At 39.3% G+C, this 17,755-nt stretch overlaps 2 protein-coding genes and 1 pseudogene across 2 annotated transcripts; 2 read left to right on the top strand and 1 right to left on the bottom strand.

Moving 5' to 3' along the window:
• Positions 1-226: 226 nt before the first annotated feature.
• Positions 227-1,265, bottom strand: LOC104802227 (endochitinase EP3). The gene is made up of 2 exons (XM_010525750.2): positions 779-1,265; positions 227-699 (listed from the first exon to the last, which is right to left on the bottom strand). The coding sequence occupies exons 1-2, from the start codon at positions 1,176-1,178 to the stop codon at positions 293-295; spliced, it is 807 nt and encodes a 268-aa protein (XP_010524052.1). The 5' UTR covers positions 1,179-1,265; the 3' UTR covers positions 227-292.
• A 2,475-nt stretch (positions 1,266-3,740) lies between these two features.
• Positions 3,741-6,583, top strand: LOC104802135 (aspartyl protease AED3-like). The gene is made up of 3 exons (XM_010525637.2): positions 3,741-4,323; positions 5,309-5,786; positions 6,024-6,583. The coding sequence occupies exons 1-3, from the start codon at positions 3,832-3,834 to the stop codon at positions 6,377-6,379; spliced, it is 1,326 nt and encodes a 441-aa protein (XP_010523939.1). The 5' UTR covers positions 3,741-3,831; the 3' UTR covers positions 6,380-6,583.
• Positions 6,584-7,301: 718 nt separating this feature from the next.
• On the top strand, positions 7,302-14,892 carry LOC104802054 (annotated as a pseudogene).
• Positions 14,893-17,755: the final 2,863 nt, after the last annotated feature.

Here is a 17,755-nt window from a genome sequence, read left to right as displayed (position 1 = left end):
AATTTTGGGTTTGGACCGACCGGATTTTTTAGGATCTATATATCCAAACCTGAAATCCAACCATATAGATTTTGGGCTCGAACCCACTCAATAAACTTATTTTTTCTTTTTTTATTTAAAAATATTTATATATTGGATCGATCCGAATCAGGTCCAAATTTTGATTTTTTTAGGATTGAAAATCCTAAATCTAAAACCGTTATTTTTCAAAATTTTCTTCAGAAAATAAAATAACTGGCTTACATTATTTTATACGTTTAAAAAATTCATGGTTCAAAAATGAAAACTTTACTCAACAAGTGAGATTATCTCCCGGCGCTACACCAAACTGGCTGCAATACCGAGTATAGTACCCAACCCTCGACTGGACGGTGGCCGTGTTTGCACCGTCGCACTCCAACGCTCCGTTAATGGCACGGATGGTGGCGCCGAAACCTTGCGAGACAACGGGCTGAACCCTATTGTTCCAGTACCAAAGGGCGGTTTTGAAGGAGAGGACGGGGTCCGTGGCCACGGTTTCAGGTGCGTTAAGGCCGTCGAATCCGAGGGAATTTCCGGCTGGTCCGTAGTTGTAGTTCCACGAGAGTTGGATCGGTCCGCGGCCGTGGTAGCCCTTGCTCGGATTACATGGATATTGTGTTGAAGTCTCGTCGCAATAGTCCTTGGAAGGTCCGTCTATTTCTTCTACGTAGCAGAAATCTAAAACAAAAGGAGATTAAAAGAAATTTTAATTTCCGCACGTAAATGATACGTTAAAATTCGAACGAGTGGTACTTACGTCCGGTCTCATGCGTGACGTGAGCAAAGAACGCGGCGATCTCGCGCCTGGAATCATCGCTAGATCCAATCCGGCCGAACCGAGGATACAATCTGAGCGCCTCGAGGAACGCTCCTCGGCTGTAAAACCTCTTCCCCTCGCAGCTAGACGCGGCCTGATCGATGATTCCGTCGAAGAAACCAGGGGTGACGATATCGGCCACGACAGCGTCGTTAGTAGGCGGAGGGGCAAGGCACGGTCCTTCTTGGCAACCCGCACCGCAGTATTCAACAGTTTGGCCGCAGTATCCGTACTGGCTGCAGCAAAAGCCGCGTTCACAGCCGCAGTTTTGAGCGTTTGCGTCGTATACGGCTGCATGTATTGCTAGTAGAATGATTATCGTAGCTACGTGCTTTGACATGTTGTGAGTCGACGTTTTTGGGTATTATGGCTGCAAATATGCGATGTGGGTGAAGGAATACGCACATATATAAATATATATATACATATGCGTGTGTATATATATATGAATGTATGTATGAAGCAGGAAAAGTATTAATTGGGACGACTTAGAAAAGTCGTTCTTTGTAGAGATTTAAGCATTGCTGCGCCGAATGTTGACTTTGACTCGATGAACGGTATGTTAGTTCAGAATTGAAGAAAAAATTTGGTCCCCGACTTGGAAAATTTTCGTTTTTTGTTTTTCGTTTTAAATTATATATTACTCTTAAAAAAATAAAATAAAAATTTTCACTCCGCATCATCATGATGTATTTATAATACAAATACCATTTGTACAAAATATGAAAAATAAAAGAAAAGAAAAGAGAATTATAATTTTGAATGTAAAAATGTTGAAATTGTGAATAAGAACCGAAAGAGGGAAAATATATATTTTTTTTTTTAAAGCGACGGGAAAATCATTATTAAGTTATTGGAAACAGAAATCGTGAGAAAGTATAATTTGGACTTTTGAATAAGAAAAAATAAAAGAAAGAAAATAACTTTTTAGTGAGAAAATAGATTATTGGAAACGTGAAAAGATAGACATCAAAATAAAAAGAAAGGGAAAATCTATATAAAAAAAACACTCAATTTTCAAATTTTGACAAAAAAAATATTGAATTTTTTTATTTTATTAAATAAATATTAAACTTTTTAAGTTTGATAAAACAAAAATTTAACTATTCTACAATAGTCAAAATAAACAAAATAACTAGAGATGTAAACACGTCAAATTATTTTACTTAGTTTTTTTTTATAATCATAGAAAATTCATATTTTTTTTGGATCACTAAAAAACCTTCAATGTTTTTTTATAATCGCACAAATAAAATTATAAATTTTTGAGAATATTTAAAAAGTTCAATATATTTTAAATATATTTAAACAGTTTAATATTTATTTGATAAAAGAAAAAGTTTAATATTTTTTTGTCAAAATTGAAAAATTAAATTTTTTTTTGTAAAAGAAAATAAGAGGAGGTCAGACTATATAACATTGAAGTAGAAACCAACAAAAAGTCAAGCAATAGGAAAAATACAAGTTTAAATATGAAATTATTAGACAATTTAGTTAAATAATCTCAAAATAAGTATTTCAAAATTCATTAGAAACTACACCTTAAGGTCAAAACTCGATTTGATTCGATCAGATTTCATTTGTGAACGCACACTTTAAAGTCGAATTAAAATTAAAACCAATAAAAATACTCATTCATCTCCAAATTCCAATTTTAAATCTGGAATTTTACTAGGATCTTTGCTTCTATTCTTTCTTGTTTTTTTAAAAAAAAATCATGGTACCATGATAATATATATTGAAAATTATTCACTACTATAATATTTGTATATAAAACTAAAATCTCAAGATATATTATTAAATTAATATAAATATTTAAATAAATATAATTTAATAGTATAATAATAATTTAAAATATTGTATGCATTTATTGATAATTTTATAAGATATTTTATAATCTGTTTATAATCTTATCAAGCCTTCACTATACATTCCATAACAAGCAAACAAAACATAACATAACGTGTCATGTGATGTCAGTTGCAACTCACTCCTCACGTGATGCTTTTGACTTTTTATTTGCAGTAATTATCACTTCCTCGATCTCTTTGTCTGATTTTCGTCTTTCTTTTGTTTGCAAAATGGCTGAATAAACTCGCGTTCTCTAATAGTATAGAAATGTAAACCAATCAATCCTACTCTTGAGGAGAGACAGGTTAAAAGATTCGAAACCCTAATTTTGAGGTTAAAAACTCTAATAGTGACAATTCACCTCAGATTTTCTATCAACCTTAAATTGGATTTATATAATGATTTCTTATTGATTCCTATCAAATTTGAAAACATTTATTTCACCAAAAAAAATTGAAAACATATCTTTTCTTTTTGGCAATTAATTTTCTGTTCACGGTTTGCTTTTGTATTATTAAAAAAAACCAGACATTATATCAAAAATATCTTCTATTTGCTATTTTGATTTCAATACATACATTTCTCCAACTGTGACTGTGACTCTGTGACCTATGTGATCCGAAATATAATTTTGGTCACATTGGTCAACCACATTAAATGTTTCATATTTTTATCAAATGATTAGTGAGATATATAAGGGATGAATATAATGAATGAGTGTGGTCATCATAAATTTAACGTTATGATCAATGTGACCAAAATTATATTTCGGATCACATAGATCATAGGATCACAGTTGAAGAAGGGTATGCCTTGAAATCAAAATAGCAAATAGAAGGTATTTTTGATAATGCCCTGTTAACCATGCCTTACCTATGTATTTTTTTTATAAAAAAAACATGTAGAGGAAGCATCTAATCATAAGGATCGGACAAAAGAAATTAGAGTGGACCCAAACCCTTCAAAAACACAATGGGAAATAAATGGAAGACAGTCTGTTTCCATAACAAAAAATCATCCACTTTGTGTATATAATCTTCAAGGCCACACTCTCACTCGCCATTGCTTCACTCTCTACCCTTTATATAAACACACTCATACTTCACTATAAGCCCAGCCCTCGATCAAGAAAAAAAAAACACATGAAAACCATGAGAAGAACCCATTTACTCTTGCTCATAATCCCTCTCTTAATCTCCACATCTCGAACCCTAAATTGCCATGACGACGATTATGAGCACCAATCCCATTCCTCTAACCTAAAGATCTTCCACGTTTTCAGCCCATGTTCACCGTATCGGCCCTCGAGGCCGCCACTGTCTTGGGAGAACGCTCTCCTCCGAATCCAGGACGAGGACAAGGCGCGTCTCCTGTACCTGTCCAGCCTGGCCGTGGCCGGAAAATCCGTCGTCCCCATAGCCTCCGGCCGGCAGATCATCCAGACCCCGACCTACATTGTCCGGGCGAACGTCGGTCCCCCGCCCCAGCCGATGCTCGTGGCTTTGGACATCGGCAACGACGTCTCCTGGCTGCCTTGCGCCGGCTGCGTCGGATGTTCTTCCTCCGTGACGTTCGACTCTTCCATGTCCACTTCGTTCCGGTCGGTCGACTGCCAAGCTCCCCAGTGTAGACAGGTACGCGCGTTTGGTTTCACGCGCCGTTTGTAGCGCGTGGGGTTGCTATGCCTCGGTTTTGGATTCTAGCCCGTGTGTGGGAGATTGCATATCGGTGTTATATGATTGACTCCTAGAAGGAAGTGCAGTATATTTTTGGCGTTATTGCACGTTGCTGGATAAGGTCTATAGTCACGAGATCAAACAATTTGGATTTTGAATAGTTAGATGGGTCCAAAATCTTTTATTTTTGTGTATTTAGGAAACATTCGGATAAGAAAATTATCAATGTATATATTATATCCCACCAAATATATTGATTTAATGCTTAGATAATGTCACAGAACTGCTAAATTAAAACAAACTTAGCCATTGTAGATACTTTTAAATAAAATGTTTTTATTATTAAAATAAGGGTTTTACGAAGCATTGAATTTAGAATTTATTTTTATTAGATGGAGATCGCCCTTTATTTTACTAAAAAAACAAATGAAAAATGAGAAGTGGAAAGAATCATGCCATTACAACATTTAATCAAATCATATCGCGTTTTTAACCGTATTGTTTTTTTTTTTTGGTAAAGAAACCGTTTTGTATTTACCTGCATATAACATATCAGTAAATCAAATCATCGTTAAGAAAAACAAAATTTAAAATTTCTTACAAAAAATAAACAAAATAAGTGTTTTCAAAATATCAATAATGTCGCAGGATCCAAGAAAATCACCTTTACAGTGCACCTTTTTCATATTGGGCATGGATCACACCCCATTAATTCTGCCCGTGAAGTTTGCATTACAACCCCCAAACCCCACTTGCAAAAAAAAACAAACTTTCGATAAAGATTTTTTTCTTTATCCAATTTGATTGAATTAAGTTCGGATAGTGGAAATTTGTACCGGATTGTCAAATGTTTGCCAAATGGATTTGGATTCGGTTTGGATAGTGAAAAGTTATACCAAATTTAGTCGGTTTAGTTCGGTTTGAGAGCGTATACAATTTGCAGGCCCCGAACCCATCATGCAACGGCGGCGGCGCGTGCGAATTCAACATGACGTACGGCGGTTCCGCCATTAACGCGAACCTCTCACAAGACACGGTAACATTGTCAAAGGACCCGATCCCAAACTACACATTCGGGTGCATCGGAAAAGCCCCCGGAACCTCTCTGCCGCCGCAAGGGCTCCTCGGCTTCGGCCGTGGCCCGTTGTCTCTAATGTCGCAGACCCAAGACCTGTACAAAGCCACGTTTTCGTATTGTCTGCCTAATTTTAGGTCGGAAAACTTCTCCGGGTCGTTGAGATTGGGGCCGGTGGGTCAGCCGGTGAGGATAAAGACCACTCCCTTGCTGAAGAACCCTAAAAGGTCGTCGCTTTATTATGTGAATCTGGTCGGGATTCGTGTCGGGAGTAAGGTTCTTGATATTCCTGCCAGTGCTTTTGCTTTCGATCCGGTCACCGGCGCCGGCACCGTCTTTGATTCAGGTAATACTCTGCCTCCTTGGGCTGTTTTCTTCCGTGGCAAAATAGAAATTATAATTTTTAATGATTTTTTCTCAACAAATCAAATTAATGTTTTTAATAGTAACTTTGAAAGTGTAAATTTGTCTATATCTAATTATGATAGTTTTGTATTTTTTTTATGAAATAATGTAGTTGTCTGTAAATATAGTTTAGGGTTTTTCTTTCTTTCGTGATGACGATCCTTTCGTCACGTTACAGGGACCGTGTTCACCCGGCTGGTCGAACCAGCGTACGTAGCGGTGCGGAACGAGTTCAGGCGCCGAAACAAGAACTCGAACGTCACGTCGCTAGGCGGGTTCGACACATGTTACTCCGGCCCTATCGTCGCACCCACGATCACGTTCATGTTCGCGGGGATGAACGTGACGCTGCCTCAGGACAACTTCCTGATCCGCAGCACGGCCGGCTCCACCACCTGTCTGGCCATGGCGGCGGCCCCTAACAACGTTAACTCCGTCCTCAACGTCATCGCCAGTATGCAGCAGCAGAACCACCGCGTTCTCGTCGATGGCTCCAACAACAGGCTCGGCGTCGCTCGTGAACTCTGCACCTGAAAAATCAAAAGTTTGATGAAATATCTTTAAATAAATCGAGCTTTCAAGATTAGACGAATGTATTCTTGTATTTGTCTGTGTTATCGTACAGTATATGAAGAGGGTTAAATATCTCTCTTAACTTTGTTAAAATGCATCCTCTTCATGTTATAGACCGTCATCGAATTTTCTTGTGACGAATTTTATAAAATAATATTAAAATAATGGACTCTGGATATTTGTGGAAATCCATTTTGATATTTATAGACAGATTAGTGAAATTTAGTTATTTTATATTAGTATATAAAAAAAATTGTTATTTTGAATTCAAAACTCAAAATTTTAAAAAAGGAAAAAATAGCTCGAAACTAGGGGTAGGCGTTTCGGGAAACGGTTCAGGTTCGGGACGGAATAGATCGGTTCGGTTCTTTCGGTTTTATAAAAATAGGTACCAATCGGGTTTTTTATTGTATTCGGTTCGGTTCGGTTTCGGTATCGGTCCGGTCCGGTTCCGGGTTTTATTAAAAAAATGATAGATTTTTTTTTAAAAATATTCGGTTTTTCGGGATTTTTAAAGTTCGGTTTGGTTCGGTTCGGTTCTGGGAAAATTCGGTTCTCTAAAAATTGGTACCGTTCGGGAAATAACAGCGGTTTCGTGTCGGAAAAAATACCGTTTTAACGGTTCGGTTCGGTCCGGTTTCGAATAACCGAACCGAAAGACCCAGCCCTACTCGAGGGGTAAACTTCACAAATACCCTTTCGTGTCGCATGAATTTCTCGCCTACCCCACCAAAAAAAAAAAATTTGCGACTTTATTACGACTATATGTAACTGATATACAACTAAACTAAAATAAGAGTAGTTTTTTGGTATATCTGTTGTATATTAGTTATATATCAGTTCGCAATTTTTTTTTTTTTTTTTTTTCTGGGGTAGGCTAGAAATTCATGGGACACGAAAAGTGTATTTGTGAAGTTTAGGGGTAACAGGGAAAGCGGAAATCACTGCAGAGAGGAAGTGCTCAGAAGTTTGGCGAAGAACCAAGCAGTGAACCAATGGCTACCGGCGGCGGAAACGCCATAGCGACAGCTCCGGTATCCGGCGGAGGTGGAGGAAACGCGGAATGGCACGTCCGGCCACCAAACCCTAAAAGCCCTGTTGTGTTCTTCGATGTCTCCATCGGTGGCATTCCCGCCGGTCGGATCAAGATGGAGCTCTTCGCCGATATTACTCCGAAGACTGCTGAGAACTTCAGGTCCTGTCTTAGTACTCACCTTATAATTCTCTCTCTGTCGCTCTGCTGATTCGAATTATCTCGTTTCCTTGGATTTTTTCCAGGCAGTTCTGCACTGGAGAATACAGGTATGGATATTTTCTTCTGGATTTTATACCTTGTACTTTTGATAGATTCTCGACCTTAGTTGTTGCCTCTTAGTTGCAGAAGGGCTTATACGAATCTGGAATCTTGTCTGGGGTTTCTTTTGCATTTTAGATCCGAGGTGTTACATTCATGTAATTCTTCGAATTTACGGCATTTCCGTGATGATGCATCTAAATATTAATTGGGATTCATCTTTCCAACATGTAGATTGTTTCTTCGTTCGGGTTGCTCGTGTTTCATTCTACAGTATGAAATCAAGGGTCGTTTTCTATAAGTTTAGTTGTTAACATTGTCAGAGTTTAATGCTTCTGAATGATTGAAGAATACTTTCGATGCAGAACTTGCTTGTTGTTAGACTTGTGTGCCTGCCCCATGATTCTGCATGTTTATGTGTTGTGTTAGCAAATCTAGTCATGTAGTTTGGTAGAATTCTTGGGAGAGTGAAGAAAACTTCTACATCTTTTAGCAAAGTACCGGTTTTCTTTTGATCGTTTTGATCAATTCTGGTGCAATTGCAGAAAGGCTGGGAAGCCTCTTGGTTACAAAGAGTGTCAGTTTCATAGGGTCATCAAGGATTTTATGATTCAAGGTGGTGATTTTATTAAGGTCGGTGCTTGATACACATGATAAGGCCGTGCCTCTTGTTTATACTATACAAATTAGGTTAGCCTCTCTATTTCACTTGTTATCAAATCTCTTACTGTTCCATGTATCTTAGATTCTGCAGAATGACGGCAGTGGATGTATGTCCATTTATGGCCACAAGTACGACGATGAAAACTTTGTTGCCAAACATATTGGGTCAGGACTGCTCTCAAATGGTATGCATTGGCATCTTTATTAACCTTGAATATGTTTTATGCGGTCTAATAGGTACTGGTATATTGCCTTTCGAGGCGTTAAAATGGTTAAAGCTGATGAATTCTTGTTATTTTACATAAACCAAACACTTACAAAACACAAAACACAACAGAGACATAAACAAATTTGAAACATAAACATTTATTCTCCCACATTCATACAACACAAACTTACGCACACATATATATGATTGCAGAGAACACAATCTGCAATATTGTTTACAACATTCAATACTTGCTTATATAGACCCAATATAATAACCGATACAGTTACAAATTTTAAAATTTTTACAACTTCCAATAACTGCAGAAAATTGCTCTTGAGTCATGTAACCAACAATTCTCTTCTTGGTTTGCTTTTGTATGGGTTTGTTTTTCTTCGTGGCACTAATGTTTTAGTTCTACAGCTACATTTCATATGATGCGCATGATTTTGATCTTTAAATATATGTTTCCTTCGATTATCGCAGGCAAACAGTGGGCCAAACACAAATGGGTGCCAGGTAATATCAGTCCCCCACTATGACGTCCTTGTTTGGTTGTTCAGTTTTATATATCTGAGAAATGATCTAGACCAATGGAGCATATTCCTTCTGTAACAGAGTAGAATCCATGAAAACTTGTTCAAGAGCTTCTGAAAGTAACTTGTTTACAAGCTGATTGAGCGCTCACTTCTCTTATCTTTTTTACTTGTGAGACTTTTTGAGTATGATGGCGAACTTTCCCCCGACAAGTTTATACATTGCAGTTCTTCATTACCTGTTTCAAAATGCGACTGGCTTGACAATAAGCATGTTGTCTTCGGGGTATGCTCCTTTTATCTATATACATCCTGAGTTTTGTTTCTCCCTTTACTCTTTTATCATGGAATAATTTTCTATAGCATGAACAAGGTGGAGTGTCACTATTAGTATACTATTTTGCTATGAACCGAATTATCCTACAAAATGTTTCAATAGTATATAAATCTTGTCTATGGATTTAGTGCCGTGGTTGGGTTGGTCCACGATTAGAAAACATAATGAACCAAACCGTGCATAACCGGTTCGGCACATTACACATACTCATATTTTACGGTAGTGACAGGAAACCGCAGTAGGACGGTTGCTTTTCTATTCTGTGTGCGTCCTTGAGGAAAGTATTGCGGATTTGACTACCCATCATTTGTGTTAAGCCGACAGAAAATTCCTACGTTGTTATCTCTAGTTCAGATAGAGGCATTATGTAATCGTCATGCACATAACCAGTTCTTCCGAGTTCATTATTCTCTGTTGCTACTACTTTTTACGTTTTCATTTCTTCGGATACAGAGAGTTCTAGGGGACGGTCTACTGGTGGTGATGAAGATTGAGAATGTGGCCACAGGACCCAACAACCGGCCTAAGCTCGCTTGTGTAATCACCGAGTGCGGTGAGATGTGAAAAATGGTAAGCAAGTAATCAACTTATTAAAGCCGATATTTTTCGCCAAAGCTTTCTTAGAAGTTTTTCAGATGTTTCTAGTGAAGGAGGGGCTTGTAGAGCTATATAATACACGTGCATTTGACAAGCTAAATCTAGATATATGGGTTTCACAACAAAGATGTGGACTCTGACAGTAATTGTTTAGGACACATTACAGGTTATGGCGATTTAAGGGTTTCTTCCAATCCATCAACACTTGTGATTCCAACCTTTTTTTTTTTTTGATATAATGTGTTTTGTATTACTCAAAATTGGGGTACATAGTACAAGATCCAAATCCACATTAAAAGCTTTCGCTAAAAACCCTGTGACAGGAATAAATTTTACAGCAATTTCATCCTTCGTCTAATATCTCTCGCGTAGTCGTAAGTGAATACCAATCCTGAAGCAGAGTGTTGCTTCGGTTTTCTCGAGCCTGTTGTAGTGACAGGAGGGTAGTTCGGATTGATCGATCGATACGCACCATCAGAGGTTGTACAGCCGTCGAAGTGCTGGAGAATATACGTGAGTTTCGCTCTTTCCAAATCTCGTAGATGACGTGTTGAATGAGGCACTGCATTAGTATCTTTCGGTTCCTGCCATCAGATTGGAGAACTCCATTCAACCAAGAGTTACATATGACTAGGTCACCTGGTGGGTTGCTCCAAATCTTTCTCGCCATTCCCTGCCAGATCTCCGCACTGTAAGGGCACCGGAAAAAGAGATGGGCATGTGATTCTTCTTCTTCGGCACAGAGGACACATGTTGAGTCTTGTATTGCATTCCAACACCGCAGTCGATCCCGTGTTGGCAGCCTTCCTTGCATAACCATCCAATGTACAAATGCATAACGTGGTATCGCTTGTTTAAACCATACCATTCGCGCCCAAGGCACTTGAGGTGTTGTTTCACGCAGTAACTTCCATGTCGCTGCTGCTGAGAATTGACGTGAGTACACATTTTCTGCCACTTTCCATTCATACTTGTCATCTTCCGCGGTCTGATCAGGTACCGAGATTGAAAGCAAGTGTATATGCAGTTCTTGAATCCTTTGGGACCGAGCCCCAGGAAGGAACCAATTTCCCCCTGATGTTGCTGCACTTACTTTGCCGGTAATGGGAATTCTGAGTAGTCTAGGCCCATTGTTTCCAATATATTCAAGCAGAGGTCCGAAGGTAGTCCAACTATCATGCCAAAAGGACGGTCGTGTTTCCATTCCCGATCCGACATCTGATATATTGTGTGGCTAGCTCTTTCAACTTCAATAACTTCCGGAAATTCCACGACATTCTAGGGGTAGGTGTTGTGTTCCAAAAGGATCCTCTCTTTAATACATTTTTCTTGACCCAAGCCACCCAAAGTGAGCTAGCATCTTTAAAGAGACTCCAACTGTTTGAGGAGATATTTAGGAAGTAGGAAAACTTGGCTCCAACTGTTTACCATGCCATATATCACTGTTGCGACCAATTGGATCTTCCCTGCATAAGATAGTACCTTGCTTGACCAACTGCTCACTTTGTTTCTAACTCTCTCCATCAAGGGTTCATAATCAGCCTTTGATAATCTCTGCGTACTCACTGGAAGACCCAGGTTCAAGTTGGACAGAGTACTAATTAACCAGACTTGGTTCGACCAATTCCCGACAGCATATGCAGAATTCTCAGCACCGGGGCCTTCAGATCATGCCCCAAACATGGTCCACTTTCCTAGCGGTTTAGATCAAGTTCGGAAATTCTTCAAGTTTTTCCCACATATTACCCTTCACCCGCAATTCTTGCAGGTAGTTCGAGACAATTGGAACTACGGTAGAAGTGAAGATCAAGCCCAGGAACGCCTAAAATCTGCACTAAAGCAGCTAAAAAAGCCACTAAGAGACTTGAACCGTGGAAGTTTCAGTGACATTTCTAGGAGAGTTAAGCAGTTGGGAGTTGCTTTAAATGAAATCCAAAATCAGCTACTACAGGGGCCAACACCAGCGCTCATAGAAGCAGAACACAAGGCCAGGAATGATTGGAATATGATGGTGGCAGCAGAAGAGAGTTTCCTGAGGCAGAAATCAAGAGTGCAGTGGTTGAAACTAGGGGACAGGAACTCGGGCTACTTCCATCGTGTGGTAAAAGGAAGGGCAGCGAAAAACCAGATTCACTACTTGCTTGATGAAGAGGGGAACAGGCTTCAACAGAGACAGGAGATTAAGAATCATGCCATTGACTACTACGCCAAACTATATGGATCGAACCTGGAGGAACTCGACCAAATTCATAATGGAGAATTGAGGGACTTAATTACTTTCAGATGTTCGAATGCTCAGCAGGAGCTGCTGACAACGCAAGTTACAGATGCAGAAATCTTGGCAGAATTCCAGACACTCCCAGTCAATAAGAATCCAGGGCCCAATGGATATTCTAAGGAGTTTTTTACGGCGCCGCAGTCAATGCCTGGCCTGTAATATCCCAAGTCGCCGTAAAAAACTCCTTAGAATATCCATTGGGCCCTGGATTCTTATTGACTGGGAGTGTCTGGAATTCTGCCAAGATTTCTGCATCTGTAACTTGCGTTGTCAGCAGCTCCTGCTGAGCATTCGAACATCTGAAAGTAATTAAGTCCCTCAATTCTCCATTATGAATTTGGTCGAGTTCCTCCAGGTTCGATCCATATAGTTTGGCGTAGTAGTCAATGGCATGATTCTTAATCTCCTGTCTCTGTTGAAGCCTGTTCCCCTCTTCATCAAGCAAGTAGTGAATCTGGTTTTTCGCTGCCCTTCCTTTTACCACACGATGGAAGTAGCCCGAGTTCCTGTCCCCTAGTTTCAACCACTGCACTCTTGATTTCTGCCTCAGGAAACTCTCTTCTGCTGCCACCATCATATTCCAATCATTCCTGGCCTTGTGTTCTGCTTCTATAAGCGCTGGTGTTGGCCCCTGTAGTAGCTGATTTTGGATTTCATTTAAAGCAACTCCCAACTGCTTAACTCTCCGAGAAATGTCACTGAAACTTCCACGGTTCAAGTCTCTTAGTGGCTTTTTTAGCTGCTTTAGTGCAGATTTTAGGCGTTCCTGGGCTTGATCTTCACTTCTACCGTAGTTCCAATTGTCTCGAACTACCTGCAAGAATTGCGGGTGAAGGGTAATATATGGAAAAAACTTGAAGGATTTCCGAACCTGATCTGAACCGCTAGGAAAGTGGACCATGCTCGGGGCATGGTCTGAAGGCCCTGGTGCTGAGAATTCTGCATATGCTGTCGGGAATTGGTCGAACCAAGTCTGGTTAATTAGTACTCTGTCCAACTTGAATGCCACCGGGTTTGCTTGGTGATTATTCCACCAAGTATAATGTAACCCTCTGTATTGCATGTCTGTAAGCCCCGCTGTCTCAACACATCTTCTAAAATCCTCCATACCTGGAGAAGAAGCATTGATGGTTTCGTGGTCAGACCTTTCATTGTGGAATAATAATTGGTTGAAATCTCCTGCAATAACCCAAGCACTATCTCTCATCAGCTCGTGACTGCTTAGCTCAATGAGTTCCTTCCAAACTGCCATTCTTTCCGAGGCCATGTTTTTTGCGTAGACGAAAGTTGCTGTAAAAACCCTTTGTCGAACAGGGTCAAATACCCCACAGTAACTGCTTGGCTCGAAGCTTTATAGATGTGGAGTATAATAGTCGGATCCCATGTCACCCATATTCTTCCGGATGGATCAGCTCCATGATTGCAAAAGGTTTTCCATCCAACTGGAACTGCCGAGAGGATTCTTGCCGCGTTAGGTGGTTTGATGTGGGACTCCAAAAGGCCACCTAATAACATATTGTGGTCTGCAATCCATTGCTTTACGCAACGACTTTTATTTCTGTCGTTCAATCCTCTTGTATTCCAACAAAAAATCATGGAGCTATGATGGCTAAGTGCGCTTCTTACTCGTGGTTTTGCAACCACGATCCTTTGGCTGCACCAACTTAAAGCCATCTGCAGTCTCTTGATCAACCTTCCCCTGCTTGTATTGAAAAACTGATTCTTTCCCTGTAATGCGGTCCGAGGTTATGCCTGGTGCTTGATCTGTCATTGTCTTCAGTTTCCCAGTCTGAGCTCCTTTACACTGTTCTGTCTCAGCCTTACCTTCAACATTCGTCTGAACAGATAATGGTTCAGGAGATTTTACAACTTGCTGGGGTAATTCCTTGGCTATTTGAGCTGTCATTGTCTTCAGTTTCCCAGTCTGAGCTCCTTTACCATGCTCTGGCTCAACCTTACCTCCAGCATTCGACTGAACAGATAAAGGCTCAGGAGATTTTACCTCTTGCTGGGGTAATTCCTTAACTATTTGAGGCTCAATTGATGTAGGATCCTCGATAGACCTATGTCCTCTGTCTGTAGCTTGCTTTGATCCTTTGCGTTGGCTTTCGTCGGGGGTTTCATTTCCCGAATCTGAAGTCGATTTCTGTCCATGTAGTTTCTCCTGCTTGGTCTCAAGTTTCGTTTGTGCCTGCTTCTTCCTCCACTGGTGGTGTGATTGTTTTGCCTCTGGGTGTGTAGTTTTCGGGCAGTACTTTGCTAAATGCCCCAACTCCAAGCATATGGTACAGCTGGGTGGGAGCCATTCATAGGCAATGGGGATGAGCCGCTCCTCTTCCCCGGGTAAGGTAATCACTATATGTTTCGGTGGTGGTTTGGTCATGCTAACCTCTACATATATCTTGGCCCAATTGAACGATTCCTTTGATTCCGTTAATGGATGCAGGTACAACGGCTCACCAATGCAAGAAGTTATCCTGGCCAGACTATCGGAGTCGAATAACTTTTCGGGAAGATTTGTCAGTGTCACCCAAGTTGGGACTGATTGAAGCGCTGGTTTATCCGGTATGTCATTGGGATCCCATGCAGTGATGAACATAGGACAATCACCCACATACCAGAAGTTCCTCATGAGAATAGATGATTTCAACCTTGCACTCGGTATCTTGAAGAGATAGGCACCTTTTCCCATGTTGTGAACTTTGATCCGAGGTCCTCCTTTTGCCCAAATTGCATTAACAACTCCTATAATCTTACCCATCGTAGGCGGTCTACCATAGAATTGCCCGATTATGAAGTCATCCCACTCCTTTCGTGACGCTTGGAGCATTTCGGCAGTGAAGCTGACTAACGGGATTCCCGTATGGTGTGTCTCGGGAGTTCCTAATTTCCGCAAAGTCTTGATAGAGCTCTGCAGTAGCTTACTCCATGAGTTGCTGGAGTTCTCGTTGGATTTTTGCTGAGGGGAAGCTAGATCCTCAGATTTTTGTCTGTCCTCTGCGGTGTTTGATACCGCTCCAGAGGCAATTTCCACAAGCGCAAAAGCTGGGTTGGCCGACAAAGCGGTCATGGGTGTGGGAGTAGGCGAGATCGGGTTTTGAAATCCCTGATCTGAGATATGTGATGGGCCCCTCTGACCCGGAGGAGAAGCAACTGGTTTCGATGACGGAGTAGCGCGGTGGTCCAGAGAAGGACTTACCGGAGACGGGTGCGGCATTTCACTGACCTGAGCTGAAGTTTCAGTCGAGTCTTCTAGAACTGGAGGCAGAGATCTCTCTCTTGCAGCGGATGTGACAGTAGCTGAGCGGAGGTGAGGGGGCATTTTACCGAATCGACAGTGGGCCGGTCCGGGGGAGGTTTTCCGGCCGGCAGTGGGCCGGCCGGTGGAGTTTTGTGGTTCAGGTGTGGAGTCGCAGCTTCAATCGTCCCAGGAGAGCGTTTGTGATTCCAACCTTGAAGAGATTGAGCTTCATCTTATCTTATGGCCTCTTTCACGAGCACTTGCTGCGGACAAAGTTTGTCGGCTTGTTCTGCCGTTACGGCGGCCTGGCCGAGACTGCTCCTGTTTTGGAACCGATTGACGACAAGCTCGATGTTCTTCATCACATCAAAGCATGGGCCCTGTACATTAATGGACAACCCAGAATACTTTGTTTTGACCACATTAATATGCAAACAAAAAAAAGTTTGGATTCAGATTTCGTTTGAATTTTGATTTAAATTCGGTTGTTTTTATAAAAAAAAGCATTTGTTTTTTCTTAATAAAAGTAAAAGACAGTCGTATGGACTAATTTGGTTCTTGCGATTATGGGAGACAATCAATCATTATGAATGCTGTTGGATTAATAATTAAAATAAAGGGTAATCATTGTTGTCCTTATGGCTCAATTTTTTCTCAGTTATTTTTATTAAATATGGTTCCAAAACAGGTCTAAATTAATTATGTGATAGAGCTACGAATTAGCATTAAATTAAATGCCTATACAAATGGAATTATTAAAAGCTTTGTTCTTTTCGTCTTCAAGCAATTATTAAATGCCTGTACGGCCACGGGTGTAAATGTTTTTCCTCGTAAAAAAACAACAAGTCAAAATTTTTAGACGTGATTATTTATTGATGGCAAAAAAGAAAAAAGAAAAAAGAAAAAACAAAAACATGTGGGTTTCCGTACGCCACCGTGTCACAAGAATTCCGCGGGCTTTGTTCCGGCAAAATAACAAAAATAACCTTAAAAATGACAAGAGTAACATGCATAACCTTAGAATCTCTAGGGTTTCCCAAAAAACCAATATTTTTAATAAAATTACGGAAATACCAGAATAACTAGTCTGACCAAAAATTTTTGGTATGACCAGTATGACCAAATTCAAATGGTATGACCAGTTTGACTGAATTTCGATTAGTTTGACGTTACGAGAAACAATTGGTATCAGAGCAAGGTAACGATTATGGACAACGAAAAAATTGATTTTTCGAAGGGATTACCATTAATATTAACCAATGAAGATGAATGTTATCCCGGATTTCCTTATAAGGGAAAGGTGATAACAATACCTAAAAATCTTCATAATCAAAGCCGATATTATATTGGTACCATCTTTGATGATGATACTAATCATAATCTCGGAAATAAAATAAAGAAAATAGGTTTTACCCTAAATAATATTGTTGAAATGATTTCCTATGGAATCATACATCAAAATCCAGAAAATCATGAAGAAATAAAAAGAAATATTGAAAATATAAAATCAGATCTAGAAAATCAGCTACAAAAATTAATAAAAATATTTGAACAAAACCATGAAAAACAAAATGAAACTGAAAATATAAATAAAAAATTAGAAGAAATAATATATCTACAAGAAAAAAGTATTAAAGAAATAAAACAAAACTCTGAGGAATTAAAAGAATATATTAAAACAATAATAGGATGACAGAAACTATGAAAGAAACTATAGAAAAAATAATTAAAGAAACAACAGCTGAAATAAAAGAATTACTACTAAATATTAAAGAAATACTCACAACAACAAATAATTACAGTAATAATAACAGACAAATTCAAATAATAAAAGAACTTAACGAAGCTAAAGAATTAGTAAATAATATTATTACACGAAATAACGGAAAAGAAATAATGGATCCAGATAAAAATGAAAAACCAAAAATATTAGAAATAATAGAACAATTACAAGAAATAATCGAACGACTTAACCAAAATAGATATATCACTATAAAAGACTTACAAAATTATTTTAAAAAAGAAACAAAAGAATTAATTATTATCGATAAATCTAATTTTCGAATTAGATCACCACCAAAGATATAATGGAAGGACTAGATGATCAGATAGAAAGATTATCAACATTATTAGCGGCTCTTAATATACCCGAAGAAGAGCAACCTGATGAAACTGAAAAAATT

This window comes from Tarenaya hassleriana, unplaced genomic scaffold (assembly GCF_000463585.1).
Source record: "Tarenaya hassleriana unplaced genomic scaffold, ASM46358v1 Cleome1, whole genome shotgun sequence".
NCBI classification, from domain to species: Eukaryota; Viridiplantae; Streptophyta; class Magnoliopsida; order Brassicales; family Cleomaceae; genus Tarenaya; species Tarenaya hassleriana.
This window is presented reverse-complemented; position numbering and strand designations above follow the sequence as displayed.

Coding starts and splice junctions, on each gene's coding strand:
- LOC104802135 (XM_010525637.2), top strand. CDS start 3,832: ATGAAAACCATGAGAAGAACCCATTTACTCTTGCTCATAATCCCTCTC. Junction 4,324..5,308: donor AAGCTCCCCAGTGTAGACAG/GTACGCGCGTTT, acceptor TACAATTTGCAG/GCCCCGAACCCATCATGCAA. Junction 5,787..6,023: donor CGGCACCGTCTTTGATTCAG/GTAATACTCTGC, acceptor GTCACGTTACAG/GGACCGTGTTCACCCGGCTG.
- LOC104802227 (XM_010525750.2), bottom strand. CDS start 1,178: ATGTCAAAGCACGTAGCTACGATAATCATTCTACTAGCAATACATGCA. Junction 700..778: donor CGTCACGCATGAGACCGGAC/GTAAGTACCACT, acceptor CTTTTGTTTTAG/ATTTCTGCTACGTAGAAGAA.